At 40.6% G+C, this 23,388-nt stretch overlaps 1 protein-coding gene across 11 annotated transcripts in view; it reads right to left on the bottom strand.

Annotated features, from left to right (window-relative positions):
- Positions 1 to 499: 499 nt before the first annotated feature.
- Positions 500 to 23,388, bottom strand: part of LOC107225225 (tight junction protein ZO-1) — a 75,012-nt gene continuing 52,123 nt past the window's right edge. For 5 of the 11 annotated variants that reach the window (XM_015665618.2, XM_046743347.1, XM_046743350.1 and 2 more), the window contains 17 exons: positions 10,692 to 10,861; positions 9,884 to 10,086; positions 9,372 to 9,803; positions 9,199 to 9,265; positions 8,774 to 8,924; positions 8,495 to 8,646; positions 8,116 to 8,410; positions 7,866 to 8,037; positions 7,533 to 7,758; positions 7,274 to 7,448; positions 5,353 to 5,562; positions 4,906 to 5,244; positions 4,546 to 4,787; positions 4,038 to 4,233; positions 3,363 to 3,787; positions 2,275 to 2,477; positions 500 to 1,799 (listed from right to left, as the gene is read on the bottom strand). In XM_015665618.2, the coding sequence (XP_015521104.2) occupies positions 1,585 to 1,799; positions 2,275 to 2,477; positions 3,363 to 3,787; positions 4,038 to 4,233; positions 4,546 to 4,787; positions 4,906 to 5,244; positions 5,353 to 5,562; positions 7,274 to 7,448; positions 7,533 to 7,758; positions 7,866 to 8,037; positions 8,116 to 8,410; positions 8,495 to 8,646; positions 8,774 to 8,924; positions 9,199 to 9,265; positions 9,372 to 9,803; positions 9,884 to 10,086; positions 10,692 to 10,861 (3,873 nt within the window). In that variant the 3' untranslated portion in view covers positions 500 to 1,584. The other 6 variants (XM_046743351.1, XM_046743349.1, XM_015665619.2 and 3 more) reach the window with 6 other exon arrangements.

Raw genomic sequence — 23,388 nt, forward strand, 5'->3', positions numbered from 1 at the left:
TTCATGGTTTCATAGATTTGACTAACCTTTATCAATCGAATAGATTCAATGAACTGTATGCATTAAGTGGTTCAGTTCAATTCTTTAGAGAGTATTCAATATTTCTAGAATACCACGAAAAAAGAATCAATTTATTCAATTAACTAAATTAAAATTCCGACCGGGTATTCATAAGTATATTGTATATTACGTATCCAATTAAAGATTTTTGCGATTTTGAAACAAACATTCCAGTAATCAAAGTATTGACAACGAAATATTGTGTTTTTACGAGACAATCCACTACAAAATGAGTCTACAAATTGATTGTTTTGAAAAGGCAAAAGTATTCTCTGAGTGTACTCCAACGTTCGAAGCAATGATTGTAGCTGCTTGGGACCATTCGTAATAGTTTACTTTGCAGAAGATTAGTTATGTAACGCATTTGGTACCAGGTCAATTTCTTCACATGCAGATAATATAATCTTTACAGGTTGCAGGAGTAAAGGTAAAATGTAAATGTGGTAATCATTTTTTATAGTCGTGTCGAATCAAACACAATTATTCACAATAGAAATATTAGAGTTAGGTATTCCTATAGTATATGTATCGTTATATTGATATTAGGATTCCAAATTAGTTAATCATATATCATCGCTAAATATAAAGAATTGAGCTTATAAACATCCATAACGTACATATAATACGCCCATGAGAATCGTACTTTTGAATATTCTCACACATGTCCAGAGATGAAACGAGCATACGTAAAGGTCAATTTCACACAGTAGATATTCATAATATTCAGAAATGATGTAGCTCACACCATCCGCTGAACATTCCAAATCAATTAAATTATTGCCAAGGTTTTTCTCGCTTATACATAATCTGAGTGTATTGCTTGTAATTTATTCTACTGCTATTCTAGGTCAATGTATAATTCTGCAATGCGATCAAATTATATATGTATAGAGTAGTGTCCAATAAATGTCGCTTATAAACTCACAAAATCACAATAAACATGTTAATAATAATTAACAATACCAACGATGCCTATATTATACCTATATATAATACATGTATAATCGTGTCTATTATGTGATGACTCATTCGCAAAAATAAACTGCAACAAGACTTGTTGACCCATGCAATAGGTCATAACGCTTTTAATTCATTAACTCATTTTCAGAGTTTGGAGTAGCAATAATGACCTGTCAAACGATTTGATAAAATTATGGTTTTGTCGGTTTATACAATAGTCTAATTTATTTGGTATTTTAGTCTTACTTTTTTTCATGATTATCCCGAAAGAAACAATGAATTCTCGAAGATAAATTTATTCATGATTTCGAATTCTACAAAATGATGTTGAGAAATAACAAAGGAAAAACAAAACAATAAAATTCTCATAGAGAATGTACAATTATGTACAGTATTATTTATTTTTGTTCATTGACTTATTCAGATTGAAACTTAGGTACCGGACAGACTCACAGCATAGTGTTTCAGTAATGTCCCTCAAACAGAAAAGTCAATTCAATAATCTTAGAACAAATTATCCGTGTGTGTTTGTCTGGTACAAAAATAAGATACACACTGAATATCTTAGAAATGATCAAGACGTACGGTGACATAATTAGAAGTATGGCTCGGTAGTTTAACATCCAACCAATTAGCAGTTGATTGGTTTTCTGTGTCAGTAGCTTTCAGTGCCAGCCTATGTGCGGGTGTAGCGTTGTGTGGAATCTTGAGTTCTACTGGGGTTAAAAAATCCAAGCCACGAGGTCCACACTCAACCACCGGACTCAGTAGAGATTCACCTGTGTAGAGTGAATAGACATGAAATGGTAAGTATACCTAAATTTACGGGGCCTTAAATAACTTTTCACTAGTAAAGTATGCATAAAAACATCACAATTTTTGGTATGACGCAATAGAGTAGTAAAACAGAGTTCTATACAAATTCTTTGGATATGGCACAACAGATTCATTAATACTCGGGCAATAGCAGACAATGTGGAATATGTCATTTGATATGTTTGCAGAAATAAATTATGGTGTACGTATTCAGGATTTGGTTGTTAATCAGATTTTGGTTGATGCACAAGTTGCAATTGTGGCAATATTACTTGTCATTCCCGAATTCAAATTCGAATTACATAACTCGAACGTTACATTCAAAAAAAAATAAAAGTCGTATTCTTATCATTTTCAAAATTCATTTAATAGAGATATTGGCCGTTTTGAATATATGAAATGAATTCCATCACCAGATATCGGTAATGATAAGCTCACCGTGATGCATGGGTGGTGATACGGGCGAACAATGGCCAGAGGTATTATGCGTTTTGAGTATACGTGGAGCTGTTACAGAGAAGTAGATTTCTTGTTGTATCTGCAGCGGTAAGGCCCCAGGGGGTACCGTGAGTGTAACACCCCCTGGTCCTTCCAAAACACCACCTTTGCTACAGAACACACCCCGTGCCACCCCCAGTCTCCTATGATCAACCATCACCGTCACATTTGTTATTTACATTTGTGTTATTTTAGTCTGAATAGCGTTGAGGGCCTGAACGGAAAGAGAGACTAAATCGGTTTATTCTTTGTGTCAAAGACGTGCTTAAAAAAATTCTCGCATCGTTCTCTGATATTGTCATGAAGCGCTAACTGTGAAACATGAGGTATTTGATCAAATGGTCGAATAGATTGGTTTTCTGTTTCAGTGATTCAACAAAGTAGGCTTTCAGCATATTGCATCACAAATGCAGCACTTGCTTCTACCGTATTGAAATTTTATATTCAATAATGTAAAGTAATCCAAAGAAAATTAATGAGTGAAGTATGATTTTATACATTTCTATATTCTTTAAATACCATAGATCAATGTATGTCATGTCAAAAGGATGATTAATCCCAGAAGAAGCTGCACATCAAAAATTTATTGTTTCGATTTCTTACTTTGTGCAGTAAATTACTGAATAATTAATATACACTTAAATATCATTTTAAGAACTATCCCATAGAATTTCATCGACATTGAAAACTTGAAAAACATTTTCCTTATTTATCTTTAAATTCTTTTTCTCGAGTTATTCCCCTTCGCCATCCAGACCCTCGGTTTTATTCTGAACTTCAGTGTCGTTAATGGTATCCTAATGAATGCAGAGTTTTAACCAGCTTTGTTAACATCCCTTTGCATAAGTATTAGCAGAATTTCGGCAAATTAATTAGTATGAAATAATAGGATCCATTCGCATTTTACCTGATAGTCTCAATCGTCCATTTTCGTATCAGTTATATAAAATGCATGAGGGATGTGGAATATTTGTTAGAAAAAGTATGTGTTTGGTGTTCGAGACGGGATACGACACGATGGCTCATACCTTACATTGTGATGATGCAACGGTTTTCTGTATAGTTCAAAAGCACTGCCTCTCTGTTCTCTGCTTCCCGCCAGATCGAGTCCGTTGGGCTCCCTGTTGTTGTGACTCAAGTTCCCATTTCCCGTATTTCCCGTAACACCTCCATGACTATTGCTGTGACTGTGTCCATTATGATTGATATTGTTGCGATTTTGTGCATGGCCAACGTTAATTTGTCCGGCACTGTTGCTGTGGGAATGCGTCATGGGGGAGCTGGAGTGAGGGTGCGTGTGACTAAGGCTGTGACTGTGGTTCAGCGGTGACGTATGACTGTGACTGTGACTGTGATTTGAGTTCATGTTGTAACCCTCGTTATTACGATTAGGTGGAGGAATGTTGTAGTAGTACTGGCCGCTGTTACGCTGAATGTTACTGCCATTTTCAGCCTAAAATTGGTTGTATTATTGTTATTTTCATAATAGCGTCTGCCAAGGATCGACCGCTGTTTACATGTATTTACCAACTATTTAAATTGTTTGGACCCGGAGTTTGCCATATCCAAATTCAATTGATCATATCGAAAGGAAAATAAAAGGAACTTCGATATTTGTAGCGATCACGAGAAGTGTATTATGATATCATATGAATAAAAATGTAGACAAATTGATATCTCTCAGTTAAATATCGATAACTTACCCCATTGTGTATGTGTGATGTGGCGATGGAATAACTTTTGGCATGCTGATACAAACTACTGCTGTTCGTCTCATCTTGAGGTAAAGGCTGCTGTGGAGGCCTGTAATTCTTGGGTTTTGGAGGTGGTATTGGCTTGTAAGAACCAGTCGGCTTTCCTTGAGGGGGTGGAACAGCGGGTTTATAATCTCCCGTCCGGCTACATATACGGGAAAAGCAAAGATCTAGCTTACTAGGATATGGGAGCAAAAAAACAATTTAAAAAATGGGCAATGAAAATACGTGGCAGATATAATACATGGACGTGAAATCAAACTAAGGTATCTCTTTTGGAAATATATATTCCACAAGTTCTCCTTATCGATCGAGGCTTTCGAACGACCCTGCAGAAACAGTTGAAATTTAAATCAATCGATCTAGACAATCTTAAAATCAAAGCAGTCACTTGTACTCATTAGAAGTATGAAAAGACAATTTCAAGGTAGTCTGGTAGAGAAATAAATCCGCGCACCTGTATTTGGCATAATCTGTACGTATTTGATTTTCTTGAGCTGGAATAGGCTGTGCTGTAGACCTTGTGAATCTGTAAGGATCGTGAGCCCGTGGTGAAACAGGAACACCACCGCTCTTCAAATCATCTGGAACATTAGGTCCTAGTCGACCGGTCGATGTATTGAGATTGGTGGCTGTATACGTTGCATTTCCGTTTGTATTATTATACGAATCGTAAGAAGACATACTATCGTAGCTTCCCTGAAAATTGAAAACACAGTAAGATTCCTGAATCCAATTATGAAAGTCTTTTTAAACAAACAGAACCAACTTCCAAAGCACGTAATATCAAGAAACTAAGAAAATAACTGGCTCTTACTGCTGTTGGCTGTGCTCTTTCTAATGATGATGTGGCATTAGCTCTATGGGGGGTAGCATTAATATAATTTCCCATATCCAGGACGGAATCAGTCTTGTTAGCAAGTCTCTCCTGGGCAGTTCGCCCAGCAGTCCCACGGTGTGTTTGATTTGGTGGTTTTGCATTGCGATCTACTCTAGGTGGTAAATCAGGTGGTCCTTGGTGTGGCGATCTTTGTTGAGGCGGCCCCCCAGGATATTGAGGTGGACCAGACTGATCGTTGGTTTGACCAGGTATTGAAAAACCATATTTGCTATCACCTACACCCCCCTGCGACCTCCGCTTATGCTGTTCAAAGGCCTATAGATATGGAAAAAATTGCAACATTTGAACCAGATATAAGTAATGAACGTTCGATGGTATAAAAATCATGGAACTGCATGTGCGACGTAATTTGAAAATGATTACCTGGTAATTGGTGGTATACGGCGGTGGTGCACTAGTGTCGTCTTGAGTAGCGATGCTTGGATCGGAGCTACTCTTCAACCTAGTTGGCGGCCCCAAAGCACCAGGAAGGGGAGGAGCAGGGCTCAGCTCCAGGTCACTCTCCGGGGAGGAAGCGTAGGAGAGGCGAGAAGTCATCGGGAACAGGAAGTCATCCGAAAGGGCCTCTTCCGGCTACGCTCACAGAACACACGTGTCGCAACGTTACAAAACAGTGGGGATAAGACAAGTACAACAAAATTGTGAATTGGATTGAATACGGCAGTGCAATTAATACGATACACATTAAAAGCTTACACGTGGTTATTAACAAAGTGTAATTATACTTTAATATGGCATTCTGTTTTTTAAATATGTTACCCGAAATTTCCATTCAATGTTCTCATTTACAACATTGATCACCTTATCATTTTTTGTTTCGGTAACGAAATAAAACCTACGATTTACAAAATTACCGATTTTAGAATTAGGGTGAAGTATCCTCACGCATTGTATCAAAGAATTTTCAAACTATATATTTTCAACTAATAATTTAATTTTAATCAATACTGGTTTAGAATATTCAAGAACACTCAATTCAACAATGCATGAAGAAAAGGAGTAAAATATAGAGAAAGCTTTCACACGATACGTGTGTACAATTTGTTGCCAATTTGAACGAACAGATAAAAAGAATTCTACTTACGACCCGACAATTGATTTATTGTGTACCATAAATAACTAACAATATAGATTTAAAAAAATCAACTAAACAAATTATGAGTAAGTTATCAGATCTATGAACAAACTGCAGTTGTAGTACAAATAATAAAAATTCACACGTCAATCAAGTACACAAATTGGATATTTGGAATCGAATACGAGTCGACAGTCACAAATTAAACGTTTTCATGCACCAATTAATAATTATCATATCACATACTACAAACAATACAAAACATTGAATATACACAAATTACAGGACAGGATCTGTTTAAACAAGGAGGGATCTATACGTAGCCGAAAAATTGCTCGTGAATGACATTTGCGGAACTGTGTAAAGGTGGAGGAGGTAGTAAGGGTGGAGATAGGCGATTTGAACTTGGAGGACGTGGCGGCAATGGCAACACATTGATGCTATTATTATTATGCTCGTAATATGCCCCAACGTCACGAAATGGTGGAGGAGTTGGCGGACGATAGGGATGGTAAGGTGGAAGATACAGGTCCGACACCATCTCTATTGGCTACAACCAACACCATAAATTTTCTAAAATCAATTATTATTACACAAAATAATCCTTATGGCATTTTTACGAATATTTGTGGATAACAGATAATCGTCAGGGCAAAGTAACGCTGCTGTAACAGCCCAAAAGCAGCAAACAATAATTTCAAGAGCAAACAAATTTTGCATTTCAAGTTGATAATAGATGCGAAGGTATAAATTACAAGTTACTTATACTATTCAAAATTTTACTTCCGTTAGAATTGTGTTTAAATTTGAAAGCAATGTATATTGAAGAAAAAGTGTACTGTCTCGGCAGCTATCAGAAATTGTAATTAGATAGCAATATTTTTCGCCTCTACCATACGATTTTCTGTTTTCTCAGAGTTCTGTTTTCCCAGACAAAGAGTATAAGTATACAATTAATCAAGGTCCCAGATTACATGTTCATGCATATATTGAATCAAGGTAATTTCTGTTTTTTCTTTTTATTTTGCATTATCATGTAGTGCAGTCTTAAATGCAACCTTGAGAAAAACAACTGGTCGATAAAAAAAAATGAATTATTCACATTTCTTGTTGAAATAATTCAATACCCTGCATTTCAAATGCCATATTACACAAAAATTATATCAGAACAATACAATAGATTAGCCATATTAGAGCGAAAAACCTCACCTTGGTTTGGCTCATCCATAAAGGACCTTGTTGCTGTCTGTCTATCAATTCTCTGAGTTTTCTGTACCATGCTTCTGGTGTGGTCAGAGTAACAACTGCACTGAATACATGACCCCAGATTTTATCCAATTTTTGACACTGTTCAAGTAGCTTTTTGCTGCTCTTGTGTGCCGACCTGAATGAAGAGAGACATTAAATAAGCCCGGTACAAAAATTGCAGGTGGTTGCTAAACAAGTTTATTGTTAGTTGAAAACTCACTTTGGTATCCCAGCACGCATTTCTTTGATAGTCTGTTTGTTTTCCGCTTTGAGAAAAATTACGATAGGATAAAATTGAGCATAATTCAAACGGTCGACAGCATTTGGTGTTATATCTAACAGCGCGTGTTTTCCTCTGTCCATTACTTCTCTTATGGCACTTAATCGAATGATTCCTGAAGATTTGGTACTCTTTCCGCTGCTTTCGTCCATCTGACTTTCCATTTCTATGATTGAAATCGATGTTTGGAAAGTAATTATACATGAAGTTATCGCTACTATACTTAAATTTTCAATAAAAAATATACCGCCACTCATAACACAGGAAACTTACGAGGAGACGTGAATTTATCAGGGAAATCTTTGAGTAGCTTTTCCCTAGCGAGATCAGCTACCGGTCCAAAGAGAACCACAGGTCTAATAAATCCTGGGTGTCGCAACACAACTCGTTCATAAGCCGGAAACTTGCTTACGCTGTCTGAGAAAACAACGTCGTCCCAATGATCCTGTGAGCAAGTAACACATAATAAAATTTCAATTCAGATTTTGCAGGTGAAAAAAGAGTAAAAAGATTGACCACACACCCTGCCAAGTGATTTAGATCTCCTATGACTACCACGTCGTCTTCTGAAGAAGCTGCCTCTGCTTTCGCTGGCGCTGAGCTCTTTCTTAGTAGCGTTAAATTGAGCTGTAGCCAATTCCTCGGCACGTGCCTTGTTCGGTATTATTCCTTTTTGAACTTCTTGGTTGTTTCGTCCGATTCGGAAAACTTGCCACGAGCCTACGACACCGTTATGTAACGTGTCAACGACATGAAATACGTCGCCAGAGCGAAAACTCATCTCTCCTTTCTCAGGCTGTTCATAATGGAAGTGAGTCCTATAAAAAACCAGTAAATTAAATGTATACTCAGATAACTTTAACAGATTATCACAACGCGCAAATATCAACACCCATTCTTACTTAATGTGAAAAGAGTCGCCTCTTCCAGATGCCACAATTTGGTCATACTCCTGACGCCTGTGTTGCACTATGAGATCGATTTGTTCTTGAAGGCTTAGTAAAAAGAGTACCGCTTCTTCTCTGGTCACTCCCTTCATGTCCATATCATTCACCTTAAAGATTAAGATGCAAATAAATTAATGAATTTTACAGATTATGGTTGTAAAATATTCCAATCATTCTTCATAAAAATATTCTTACAATTTTTTGAATAATACTATGCATATTTTATAGCTGTACCTTGAGTATTTTGTCACCAGGCTGTAGACCCTGCAAAGACGCCGGGCTGCCCGGTTGAACCGCAGTTACGAAAACCCCGGTCTCATTTCCACCTGTCAAACGAACCCCGACCGATCCTTCCTTTTGGAACGTTATGAACCTAGGATCCGGCCTGTGCATTGAAAGTTATGAAATTTTTTGTAGCTATATATTGCAACTACAATTACTAACTGCAAATACATTTTCTCAATCAAACACTCGAGGTTCATACATAACAAGCATGTGAAGAAATCAAGAATTGCATGCCGGCTTGAACTACACTTTCGGGGGTTTGTATTTGCATAAGTGATACCGAAATGCAATTCAGTTGAAAATATTTTCAAAAGGATGCGTCTGCACCTCTTCGCAGTGCGGTTTTAATTCAATAATACATTCCGGCAACTTACATGGGTTGTTTTGTTCGTTGAATGAGAGGATCCTCGTCGTAGAGTTGCCTCCTTGAACTGTAATAATCTGCAAGTCGAAAAGGTAAAGTTAAACCAAGACAAATCATATAAATAGAACTAGCACCCACGAATTACATTCAATATACTCTCCACAGCAGTCTTAAATGCCTCACCTTCTGGCCGGGGTGGCGGTGGTCTGGGAGGATCTACCGTCGGAGTAGCGGGTAGATCGAGCTGGCTGAGTGATACGTCTAAAAGAGGTCCCCTCGATCTTCCCCTGGGTGCGAGATTACTTTTGTCTTCCATAGGCTGCCTTGTGGGTGGCGGTACGTAGAGATTTTGACTACTGTAGCTAGCAGCGGAGAGATACTCGCCCGATTCGCCTTTGCTGGGCTGATGGGAGTGCGTGGGAACCGGGGTTTCTCTCGTAACGACGATCGACAGTCGGTCCTTGCATTGGTCCATCAGCTTCCGAGCCTCCTTCAGACTCATATTGTCCGCAGCCACACCGCTGATTCTGGTCAAAACATCCCCGGGTCGGACTCCGGTACCTTCGCGCGTTACTTCTCTTACGTAAAGACGACATCCTAGGATGATTCCAAAGTCTGTGGGACAAGTGAAAATGGAAGTTGAGCTCCAAGAGAGGAGGATTATGATCTCTTCACTCGAGGGCGGCATTACCTACCGTCTTTCTTGTTGTTCCTCGTCAAAGTTAATCTATGACTCTGTGGTACAGATGTGCCCGGAGATCCAGGAACGTTCGCAGAAGCTCGGCGTTTCACTACCAAGAGGACCGTTGATCCAGAGTCTCGAAGAACGCGAACAGCGGCTCCGTAGTCGGCACCCTCCAGGGAAACGCCATTGGCGGATATGATGCGGTCGTTCACTCTGAGGAGAAGTTGTAACGTAACATGATCAACCGATGATTACGGATATTATAAGAGTAGTTTCAGATCTACGACAAGCTTTGGATGAGAAGGTATCTTCTTAAAAACGATTTTTCCCTGATAAAACTCTTTCATCGCGTTGGGGGAGAAGACGCAAGTATGTACGAAGGAACGAAGGAACGAAGGAGTGATTTATCGCTCGTAGAACTCCAGAGAACGTATCTACGGCTAACGTAAGTTAGAGTCTCGGTGCATCGTAAGTCTCGTCGTCGTCCGCGAGACCGAGGAACGCGAAGGTTAAGGTGAAGAGGCGGAATGGAGATCACGGCAAGAAGTGAAATCCCATTAAATTCAGCTGATAACTGGTCATATTCTCGGGGTGGTTTTAGAGTTTGCTCCGCGAAAGATCTCCCTGCAGGTTGAGGCCTTGGGCGAGGTTTATAGAAGAGCAATAACTTGGAATCAGTGGTTGAGAGAGGCGTATTTAACGGTGTACTTTACGGGGAGAATACCATTTTCGTAATTTCAGCTCGTTCACGGACAGTCGAGCCGTTAAACCGATAAGAAAATTCATGAAGTAGGTACCATCACGATGAATAAACTTACTGAAGCTTTCCTTCGGCGGGTCCGGCCTTTAGTACATCAGATATTGCGATCGCGGGATCTCCGTTCGTGAAATGAGGATTGTCCCGACCCCCGGAGACGGCGATACCGAATCCGTAACCGGGGACTCTGGTCACGGTAACATGATGAACTTCCCATCCTCTGTCTCCGACCTGGAACATAAAATCGAACCGTTAATATCACTCGATCCTAATTTGGCCACGGAGTGTTACATGAGAAAAAAAAATGTTTACAAAACTGACGCAATGTTATCTCATAAATCCGCTTATCCGGCCGGCCAATACTTTCCATCTATCGCTGATTATAGTTGTATCGGTTAGCCAGCGCACGTAATGATCGCGAATCACCGTCCAAATTGGTGTTTTTATTATATCCGCTTATATTGAATTCCGCCCATACATATTTGCACGTCTGTTAAATCGGTAAAAACAGTGTGAAATAAAATGGTTCCTTAAAACTTGTAAGTTTATTTCTTTATTTTATTACACTACGATCGATGAGTTGAATCATTTATGATGAGAAAATTTGGTATTTTTAGCTATGACGTTAAGGAGACAAATGTATCAAAACTGTTTTTTCCCCCGCAGACGTCCCGTGTAGAATTTATTACACTAGCATACATATATGTGTACGTACCTGGCGGTCTAAAGTACATCGGAATATGTATTAAGCGTTTTAGAGGAGGCGGAATATACAGCTGGGTGTATTGAAATTCCCGAGGATTGTCGTGGTGTGCAAGACATCGGTTCAAAGTTCAGTCGGTACTCGACGAGCGGATGTTTTAACTGAATCTTTAAATAATAACAATGCCCTAAACGTTACCGGTTACCCATAGAACAGATTATTTCCAGTTAATAAGTGCCAACTTTTCGGTACAGTAATCCAATGACGTAATATTTTTTGCCAATTGGAATCTACGTTTCGAAAGTTTAATCCCGAACATTAGCCACGAAATAAATTTTACCGCTACACTGACGTAGTTTCATCAAATATAAATAAATAAATAAATAGAAAAAGAACGCAGTTTGCGTATAATAATTACCACCGAGCACGTAAATCCATCGTACATTGTGTGTGAAATTTGTTTCCGTGTCAATATTCAATGATCCGTGTTAATGGATCCAATTTAACTGCAGGGAGACAGCTGCGTGAACCGTCAAGCTTTTTCATCGGTATCCGTTCTCCGAGGTACGTAAAAACCAACAGGAACCCGTCGGATACTTGCGAAGGAACGTTTTTGCAAGTGCTTAAACGGAACGCAAATCCTCAGATTTTGTAATCCTTCCTCTTGCTAAACGCGGGAAAGTTTCGTTTTTACACGTTACAGTTACAAAGTTGAATAAATTTTCAACAACACGTAAGCCTCTTCCGGTTTTTTTTCCCTAAAAATCTGAGGATGGTCTTATAGTTACGAGATGGGTGAACTGCAGGCGCCATGGTTGAGTTTGGAATCTGTCAGCACCCGACACTCGAAACTCTGAAGAGGATTCGGTGGGTGCGACCGTTGACATTCTGAATAAAATCCAGCAGTCCCTCGGTCGCGTTCATGCGTGTGCACAGTAAAGCCAACTTGATAACATAAACCACCGTACACATACATAGACTGTACGAGTGTAGAGGAGTAAAATGAAGCAAAGTCCACGAAAGATAAAACAACCCACCAAGGAACAATCCAGAAGTCAATTAGTAAGTCGGCCCCATTTTCTTCGGAGAAGCAACCGAATAACAGCCTTCCCAAAAAAAATGCATAATACACCCATGCTCTTTGACGTGGACGTCTATTTGGTAGGTTGTACTGTAACCATTATACGGAAGGAATACGAACGAGCTTGGTTGTAATAATTTTACGACGAAAAAGACGAAAATAAATAAATGCACAACACGAGGATAATATGTGCAAAGCCCCATTAGCTGTTGGCGTTTTATGCCGCACAGGCATTGAGATGTACGTAGGAAATGTATTTGCAGTAAATGATCTGGATTATTTATAATCATCGAACATAGTTTCACATCTTTCCTTTAATACCTAATGTATTCCGTAAACGCAGCGACGATTATCGGGTTTACGCATGCCGTATTCCGAGGGGTTTTACAAGTGGTTGAATGTACATGTCGACATGGTGATTCTCGGTTTAAATAAATTTTAGCGTATAGGGTGATTGCTTTATTGCCGTCAGTAAACGATACTCAATAACATGGTAATATGTGTAGGACACTGATTTCTCCGGTATGCTGCTGATCGTAGATAGGTTCAAGAGTGTGTGATAATTACAGGGTCTAGGCTCGCAGGTCGTCTTTGAAATAATACCATAAGACTGTTTACCACCGCAATGAAACTGCAGCGTCGAGAAATTCTTCCTCTATGTCGGTGTGCGTTCGTAAATATACAGACGAGACATCATTAATTGACGAAGGTGCCTATTTCCTAGAGTGTATAAGGGCATAGAGCGAAATATAGACGCAGAATATACTTTACGTTCGTGACATGGAAATTCTCGATTACGTGTAACGAGAACAAAAAAACACCGTTATAAGTATGAATACTTTTGTACGAATAAGCGCGTTTTGAATGATACCCAAGTTAAAACGAGGGAAAAACAAAAAAAAAAAAAAAATTATATATTTTTGTAACACAGATACGGTGACGCCCCAATTCTGTCAACCACACGCGCCTACAAAAACCAGAACACGAAACGCTCAAAATTTTTTGACGGTTCAATTTCAAGTCAAGCGTACATCACCTTTCAGTATGTCAAAATTTTTCAACTATTTTAATGTTTTTGTTTTCGTTGTATACCATCAAGCTGTTTTTCCATCCACGAAGGAGAAAAGAAACGTGCGTCAGATAAAATATGTCTGAAAGAAATTCATGCGAGACATAGATCTTGTTCGGTGTGATGTCTACGCGTAAGGAAGATATTATCCAACGCGAGACAAAAGCGAATACGTACTACAATACATATACCGCATGAATACCAATAGAGATACTCTTTTCTTCTTTCCTTATCTTCCTCTCTATCGCTCGGTTGTCTCTTTGTACAATTATACAGTTGTGTGTACTCACGGCGAACAGATACGGAAGTTATGACCCCGTTGCAAACCACCGCCATACGACGTTTAATCGCAACGGTAGCTGTAACCATCGGCAACCACACGCGGAGATATCTAATATACAATCAGAGTCTGGGTGATAATTTGCGCCGTCAGGTGGAATGTTACCAATCATTTTATAACACCGGGAAAAAATCCGTTTCCTTCAATATGCAATTATTGCAAGTAACTCAATGGTGGATTTGGTAGGATTTTTTTTAGCCTTTGGGGAATTCTTTGTTATAACGAGCTGACTAATGATAAACTACTAAAGAAGACGAAAAAATCATCGGGTTAAAGATGTCAGGTCTGTTATTTAAACGTGGCAACAGAGTTTAATATACCATCAAGCGACACACCGTGAGTACATAGATATTCACCGTTCTATTCGCTGCCTTGACAATCAGTAATGGGTACAAGATTAAGTCAGCTGAGTATTTATCGTGATCGTTTGTTCGACATCTGGCACAACAGCTTACCGTATCGTGCATGGTCATTAACTCGGTAAACTTGGTACACCCTGAACTCGAAGAACGCTTGTATCACGCAACATACACACAAGACCGCGTGTAATAATTGTAGCTTAATTTGCGTGTTACCACATAAATCGTCAAGTTTTTAGGGGTATAAGTGCGTGTGCGCGTACTGTACACGTGTATACATATATGCGACGAGCAGTGTTTCCGTAATCTCGAAAAATTCCTCCAGCAGAGTCATTGTAGCCGTGGGAAAGTACCTCGCAATTGTGGACACCGATCCCTAGTCATAGTCGTAGTTCTCGTCCTCGGGGCGAGAAGACAGGCCTGGGTCATCATACAGTCTCGTCATAGCTGGTTGTGTTCACATTCGTACAAACCGCAGCCATATTGCCCTCGCATCTGGCGAACACGTGCAGCAGCGTGCATGGTCTGATCCTTTAAGGCTCGAGAGCCTGCAGCAACAGCAACAGCAGCAACCGCGGTGTCGAGATCCATACGAATATGCTTCACGTGTTGCTGCGATTATCGCCGCTGTCATTTTCTCCTCCACGTTTTTTTCTTTTTTTCCTCTCTCTCTCACATTATACCCATTAACCTGTGGCGTAGAGCTACCAGCTATGCACTTGGTGTCGAAGAGTCATGAACTGCAGAAAATGAGTTGCTGCTGCTGCTGCTGCAGTCCGAGTGCGGATCGTCCAACATGTGCACAGGTCGGTTTCTTTTTAGCACCAGTTTGGATTTATGTTGATATTTGGGGTAATAAGTGATTTGAAACTCTTGACTTGCAGTGCCAAGGGTTGGTCACTTGGTTGATACATCCAAGATACATCTGAACCTAACTTCAGCAACCAAGATAGACAAATATTATCTCTCTATAAAACACCATTAGAGTTAATCCGTGACATCTGTATTTACGATCAAATCACGATCAGGTCTCGCCCAAAATCCACGCTACATAGTTTGAAAGCGGAGGGATTACTGTCTCACGATATAACGATCGAGGGTGCGATTCGTTACGGGTTCGACCTGGTCCACCCAGCTGAAGAACATGGCGTTGCATGTGGAGAAAAGGTGTGCGGAGTCTGAGTTTGGCTTTGATCTTCGCGACGCGCGTGACTTTTTCTCACGCGGACGTCGTGAATCGACGAACGTTGCGGTGAACCTGGATCCCACAAAGACTGTTTATATGGTCAGATTTCACCCACAACAGCGTGTGCCGCCTCTTCTCTCGTCGAGACGAACGAGAGTTAATTGGCCGGGCTCGCCGCGACATCGCGAATCGCGTTTTGTAACTGCACTGGCATAATGTATGAGATACGAAGTGGACACAGAGCTGCAATGACCGTCTCCGCAGCGTAAGAACGTACAAATCGTCTGGAAGTAAGTTTGAAATATTTCCGTTTAAGCAGTAAGTCCAATACTGCAATATTGTGTGTTAAAACTGAAGTTAAGAAAGCGCCATCCTGTCAAACAAATCTGATTGCGAGTAAAATATGACCGCGTACTAACACAGAACAAACTCTCTCGAGTCTAGAATCATGAGGAATGCGAAATAAAGTGTATGCAGAAAACACGTGCAGATCGAGTTCTGTTAATTCGCAACAAAAGGTGTCAGGATTAGTGTCGGTGCACATAATATCCAAGCAGCTGGCGTAGGCGCTGCTGCAGATCGAAGAAACTCTACGGAGTAAAAGTAGTCCTAGATACGCGTAGCTTTGATAAAACCGATCTCGTGTAGTGAGCGAACGATGCGTGGCAATTCCAGCCGACAGACAAACTTGGATATATACTTTCTTGGTACCGCGTTACGGTAGTTTACCGTTCAATTTGGTCTGCTCGGCGATTTTCTCTCCTCGACTCTGAATGCACACGCGTAGTTTGTTCTCGCATGTCGCTAGTTATAAGCACACACATCCAAGCTGCAACTAAATGAATCGGTTCGCGATATCGGTCTTCCGTTACTATGCGACTACCTCTTGGCGGTATTTGCGAAATTTTATTTCTAACACCCATACGTGTATTCGTCGAACGCGCCTGCAGTGTGTGGGAATATCCTGGTCTCAAAACGAAGGGAGGTGAGGTTGGCGCTCATTACAGCCACGTTTAAGAGCAACTACTTGCGTGGTGAGATTATGATGAGACTTTCTTACCACTCGCACGAGATCCTCAAGCGGCTTTCCCCGGAGTGAAAATACTCTAGCATCAAGTTTGCAGTATAGCTGTATTATTCCGAGAAAATAACGCCTAGCGTTTTGTCCCTACGATACGAGAAGATATCTGAAACGTGGCCGGTTCGTCTTGATCTCGCATTTGTGGTACAGTCAGCGTGTTTCCTCTTCCTCGTCTCTTGCCATAAATCCACTCGAAAATTTGCCCAATTTTTCTTTTACTTTATTTTTTTTATTTTCACGTACTTGCGGAAAGTTCAATCAACAAATGTTCGGATGTAACTTGAGAAAAATAAGGATGGAGTTCAACCCTCTCTGACAGTAAGCAGTCAGCGGCGTTGTTTCAGGCGCGCATTCGCTCTTATCGCGCGTTAAGTATTCCGGGACACGTGCAGCAGGCGGACATTGTTTCTACGCCGGAAGTGCAGCGTTAGCTGCCGGTATAAATTTATAAAACGATCCAGAGCCGGGTATAGAGACCCGGCCCTAATGAACCAGTCGCGACTTTACTACCCTGCAGTACCCTGCAGACAACGACACGATCTCTAATGATCTTGTATATTAATAGGTCCAGCACGCAGGTCCGCAAGCCCAGGAATATACTCTCGATGCGCTCCTTCGAATAAAAAATAATTTCATTGCTACTATAACTCTTGTCACGTCACATATTAATCCGTCAAACATTTTGCAAATATTTCTATTCATAAACGCGTTAACATTACAAAATCTATACAGCAGAAATGTTTTCGAGAACTGCAATAAAAAAAAATTCATATCGAGTAATCGACTCGAGCCTATCATTGAGTGTGAAAAAATACGCCTATGTATACCGCGTACAAACGTGAAAACAAGCAGGTTCGGCGCCTGCGGATAGTCAACCGGAGTTACAATTTTCCATTTCAAAGAACGAAATTTTAACGCCCGGTTGCCTATCTGTAGGCGCCAAGGTGACTTATTTCCACGTTCAGGTCCGGTATAGTATAACGTACACGTATATCCAAGCGGCTATGCGTCGAGGTCTCCGAACTCCGATCAAAGCAGAAGCCAGATGAACGGAAGTCAACCTCGTGCAGACCGGGGGCTTCCTTCCGTCAAGGTAAAAAAGATATTCTATAAATCTATCAGGCTGTTTAGATTCGAACGAGCGCGTCGTCAGCGGAAATCTCACCGACACATGTACATATAAAATTGTGCGATGGCACGATGACAGTGACATCGGATCGATCAATACCGTAATACACTAAACCTCACCGTGTGACTCGTCGTTTATAGAGTATACGTGCACCGTATACAGGAAGTTTTTCAATAAATGTAATAGCTGTTTTTTCATTGAATTTGAGAAGTGAATTTGATCCATTGAAGCCCGAAGTAATCGGGGTTTGATTATTCTCTTTCTATTTCTCTTTCTCTGTTTCCGTGTGATTATACGTTTCGCTAAATCTCGGTATTACTATAATATAATTGCATTCATTGTCGGTAAGCGAATCGACGTTCGCAATTATTACGATAAACATAGTATAATTGCGAGGAGAATAATAGTAAATTTTTAGTACCGGAAATCTTCGCTTCGACTTCATCCCCGGGGTAAATATAATAACTGTGGAAAAATTCAGCATTGGCATGGCGAACTCGTGTATATTTCCTACTCGTGCAGTCGTCTCGGTTTAAAAGCAATAAGTCAGAGCCCGGTAGGTAAGACGATACTTTGGCTTTGTGGGGAGGCAGAGGCTCTTGCAGGGCTCGGAATACCTAGAAAAGCGGCCTAAGAAGGATATTACGTCCGTCCCCTCTGATGCGAGCGTACACCCAGATTGTGAATTCCCATTCACTGTGATCTATATCTCACACTGACCATTATACGCATCAAAGAAATCAAAAGTTGGAAAAAAAAAGCATACATGTAATGGCTGTGGTAATTAATAACAGTGATCGGTGTTCGTTTTCACGATTCATTGAATAATAAATGAATCGATCGATCAATTACCGTGCGATAGTTGACGATGGAAAATAAATTTGGCAAACTTGAGTTTTTATGCAAACTGTAATCAGGCGTACCTCAAATTTGAATAAAATTTCTGATGGAATAAAAACCGGTTTACATTCCACGCGTCAAATCAAAATTGCTGTCTTCGATTGATCGGTGAGATAATTCATCGAGACGAATATTAATAGTTGGCTTTTTCGAACGCTGTATACGAATCAAGCTTAAAAAAACCGTGAATCTAAATCGAACTCAAATCCAGTTTGCTTTGTTCTTGTAGACTGGCAGCTAATTCCATTGTGGCGTATAGAAATAAATTGTATAGATTGACTGTGCAAAAAATCGAATGTTAAAAAAAAAAAGAAAGAAAAAACATGTCTTACAGTAAGAATGCGTAAAAATATCGAAGTGTCCGGTACGACGTAATAAATATTCATTGATCGACGACGCATGTTGAGTGTGATTTACATAAGTTGACGACTTGAATCAACGGTGAAAGGGGTTCGTTATATTTCAATAAAAATTTTCTTCGAATTCGATGTAAATTTTATTATTCCACGGCAAAAGTTCGTTAAAATGTTGTTGCATCTTTGAACGGTATTCGAAAACTCGACGCGATCACCGTGTACGCGTAAATATTTCCTCGGGTCTGAGGAGCCGGGGAAGTTGTTGCAGTTCGACGATATTTCATCGGCATCGTGAGCAAAAGGTCGAGACTCGAGATCCCATAAGCGAGGGTGTTTTCTCTCAGCGAGGAGTTCTCATGGTCTCCTCCTCCTCCTCCCCCTCCTCCTCCTCCTCCTCCTCCTCCTCCTCCTCCTCCTCCTCCTCCTCCTCCTCCTCCTCCTCCTCCTCCTCCTCCTCCTCCTCCTCCTCCTCCTCCTCCTCCTCCTCCTCCTCCTCCTCCTCCTCCTCCTCCTCCTCCTCCTCCTCCTCCTCCTCCTCCTCCTCCTCCTCCTCCTCCTCCTCCTCCTCCTCCTCCTCCTCCTCTTCGTTCCTGTTATATAGCTGTACACTCGTCGTCGTGGTCGAGACCGCTCACTATATGCAATATTACGTAGCCAATGGATAGACGGGAGTATCCTAACCCACATTACCCGTCCAACGTCCTCCTCCTCCACCTCATCTGTTAGTACATAGGTGTGCACTCTGCTCTATAAGCGCTTGTTACACGTAGAGAAGAGAAGGCGTCCACACCCAGTACGTGTTCAAATCGTAAAAGATCGTGCAGACTCACTGCGCAATTGTACTTAATGCGATATTTTCCAACAAATGTAGATTGGGTATAAGCTTGTATTTTTTGTTTTTCAAATCACACTCTACATAGGATAAACAACAAGAAGATACATGTAGAACCTCTCCGATAATATGAAAAATCTATTTTTTCCCCGTACAGTTACAGGTATAATATAAATATCGCGTAAGAGAAAGAACTGTTAAAATACAGATGCGAGAGGTTGGAAAGCGTGAGAATTATCGTACCCCAGTGTCATAGGTCCTATTGAAAATAATCTCACCCCCCCCCCCCCCCCTTTCCGCCGATCGGGGGATATATTATAATAAAAATTCATAATTCCGCGTTCGTTCCGGAGGAACGGATGGACGAGGATCGCATAACCATAATTTGTGCGGACCGCTGCACGATCTGATCCTTGCGCAAGATCCCAGCAGCAGCAGCGGCGGCAGCATCATCAACATCGATGTATTTCTACAGAGGTAGTCGAGTGCCTATCTTTCCATCCCTTCCTTTAATCGCAAAATCTTGATCGTTGATTTTTTTACGCCGATTATAACCCCGTGCGCTAATGCCAGGTTAAAGAACCAAGAACCTGCACCGTACATTAAAACATACCGCGATAATCGAGAAGTCAGAATTCCTCGTCCAAAACATGTTGTAACATTCTACGAAATCGTCTCAAAACATCCCTACGTGTCAACAAAAAGTCACAAATCGCTGCAATATAACCGTTTCAAGTCGTGTGAAATATTCTACCGACCATTCGTTACAAATGACGAGAAAAGCATTTGTCACCACTGTGATCCAGTCGAGCAAGTTTAACCGAACGGTATATATAAGAGATAGCGTGTGTCCGCTAGACTCTATAACCGATAGACAAGTAGGCAAATAATCTTGCGAGTCGATTGATCGGAGTCACGTTGGTAGACTGAGAGAATTTATAAAAGGCAACGTCCGATGACGTAACAAATCGACAAGGACGCGGCAAGGCAACCTGCGTTGGAATAGTTGGAGCGTTTCGTGGCCTCTCAATAGGTACACTGGTTGGCTGGAGCTGGTATTGGCCACTCTCTTTCTCTCTCCCTCTTTCTCTCCGCCTAACTTCAAGTAATACATATCGTTTACACGGGTGCATACTTACACCGTGTACGAATGTATGTACGTGCATAGGTATTAATCTAGTACTCGTTCCTTATCCGGGCTGTTCGAACGCCAGCTACCTACTACATTTCGTTTTCATCAGATTTTGCCCTCGAGGTGGAGAAAAAAAAATAAAAAATAAGAAGAAAAAATAACGAAGCAATCTTGACTGACTTGTCCGACGAGCCTCCACCTCTCTCTCTCCCTCTCTCACTGCACGACATTAAGACCTCATTTTTTTCCGACTTAAGTATGCGGCTAGTTATTACTGCACGTCTATACGAATTGAAGGAGAAATAAGCATCTAAAAGAATTACTGTTCACAAAATGAATCGCAGTGCCGTTGGATTGGAAAGAATCGATTATTGTTCTTAACTACAGGCAGTGATCCAGTATGAATTCACGGTATCTTTTTGCCGCTCTACGATATTGTACAGAGGAAAATAATCGTTATGAGAAAATGAGCTTCACAGTCAATAAAAATCGTAACAATGACAAAAATCTGTAGTAAGTCAGTCACCTGTATCGCTAAATTAACCATCAAACACTCATCGATTACATTAGACATTCAATTTCACCGCCACGGCTGATTTGCCTGACGTAAATAATATTACCACACTTCGCTTGTTACATATATATATATATATATACTTATATACAAGTACGTCAGAAAAGTGCCTCCGTATAAAATATACAAGCCATTGGATTTACAAGATAAAAGTATTAATCATCGCGTTTGAAAGTTGTTTCCGTATCAACCAACAGTTTCAAGATTATAGATCATACATACAGCTTTTCATTCAGCTGAGTGAGTATATCTGCAGCGTGCTCACTTAGTGGAACGGTTATACCTTAACGTGCGTTACACAGAAAACAGCTGCTGGCATTATCACCTCGCGTTGTAGTAATTAGCGCCTGTAACAGGGGAGCAAAAACAATAAAATATCACAGCATTTTGTCAACAAGTAAGAGCAGGTTCATCGACCATGCATAAATTGATCGAATACTTTGTTACGAAAATCCCATAAGCTGTAACTTTATACCATATAAATAAATAATATTTCTGTCAAGCCGTCTTCAGTGCGTATGAATTGAATTCCCGAAAGAACGAACCGCTTCCGGCCTCATATGAGCGAGGTTGACTTTTCTTCTAATTTGAAATTTTCCAAACGATTATGACACAGTGCTGCGTGACACGAACGTTTCGTCAATTCACGTTTCTCCCACGTCGCGAATCCAGGTAAAAAATACCTCTCGATGAAACGCGGGTGTCGAATCAGGCGCACCCTGAGCATCGCTGTGCGGCACAGGAAGAAACGCGACCGCTGTACGATCGGTCGAAAGAAGAACGGAAGGAGAAAAAAAATAAATAAAAAAAAAAAAAAAACCACACGATAAGGCCAAAGAGGGTCACGTTTAGAACGGGGCGCATTATTCCATGGGTACCAATGCAAATTAGTTTTTATTAATACAATTACAATATACAATGAAAATCAACCGCAAACGCGTACGAGTCGTACGTATCGGTATACCAATTGCAGGTAGTCTATACATTTGCAGAATCTTGATGGTGCGATAAGTGCGAGTGTTTTAGCATTTGACTCAAGGGCCTGGAGATTGCCGCCTCCCTTTCACCGCTTATAAGTTATAAAGCGCGGCAGAAACGCGTTCCCGTATCGTACAGTCACTGTTCCAAGAGGAAGGCGTCTCTGTCCGAATCAACCGCAACCGGAGGCTTTGCTCGTGGTGCCTCTTTCAGCTTTGAACGTATCAATTATACGGCCACTACACCCGGCTGGCTCCCGCCATTACCGCCGTACAAACACCATGTGGATGGGTTTAAACGTGCTATACGGAGAGTTTCGTGATAGCGGAAAATTTTCAAGAAACCGATTATGTGGATTACACATCGCGTACACGCACGCACACACATCATATATATATACATTACACGCGATACATGTATTTCAAAAGGTACAACAGAGGTATTATAAGAGGCACCGTAATATTTAATAACTACCCTATTCAGACCTCATTATATGCGAGGATATAATACCGTGGCAGAATAACATCACGGTAGCTTCTTACCTGTGTTGTCATTATTCACGAAACGTGTGTTTCGAAGACTTCAACAATATAATCGCGTCATCATGCGGTGTGTAAATGACGTGTGGCGAAGAAGTATAGAAGACCAATTTCAACCTGGAGCAGTCAAGAAGTGCGCAATCAGGTTACTTCTGAGGCACCGATCGCACGATGCGGAAATTCGGCGTTGGAGGGGGGAAAAAATAACAGAAAAAGCGAGAACGATTTTTAAATCGAATATAATGGATTAGGGTTCTACGAAAGTTCACCCGATTCGTACAACGCGTACGAAATTTCTCGTTCCGGTGTTTCTAAAGTCTGCAGATTGAAAAAAATTGAGAAAAATTGAGAAAAAAATCAGTACGACTTTCATCATCTGGCGCAAAACGCGCTTCGTTGTGTCAAAAATTGAAATATCCCAGTAGTTTCCTAAATTCCGTTATCGGAGAAACTATGACAAATGAGAAAGACGCGCAGGCACTCATCGTCGGCTGACACA

Source organism: Neodiprion lecontei, chromosome 6 (genome assembly GCF_021901455.1).
Source record: "Neodiprion lecontei isolate iyNeoLeco1 chromosome 6, iyNeoLeco1.1, whole genome shotgun sequence".
NCBI classification, from domain to species: Eukaryota; Metazoa; Arthropoda; class Insecta; order Hymenoptera; family Diprionidae; genus Neodiprion; species Neodiprion lecontei.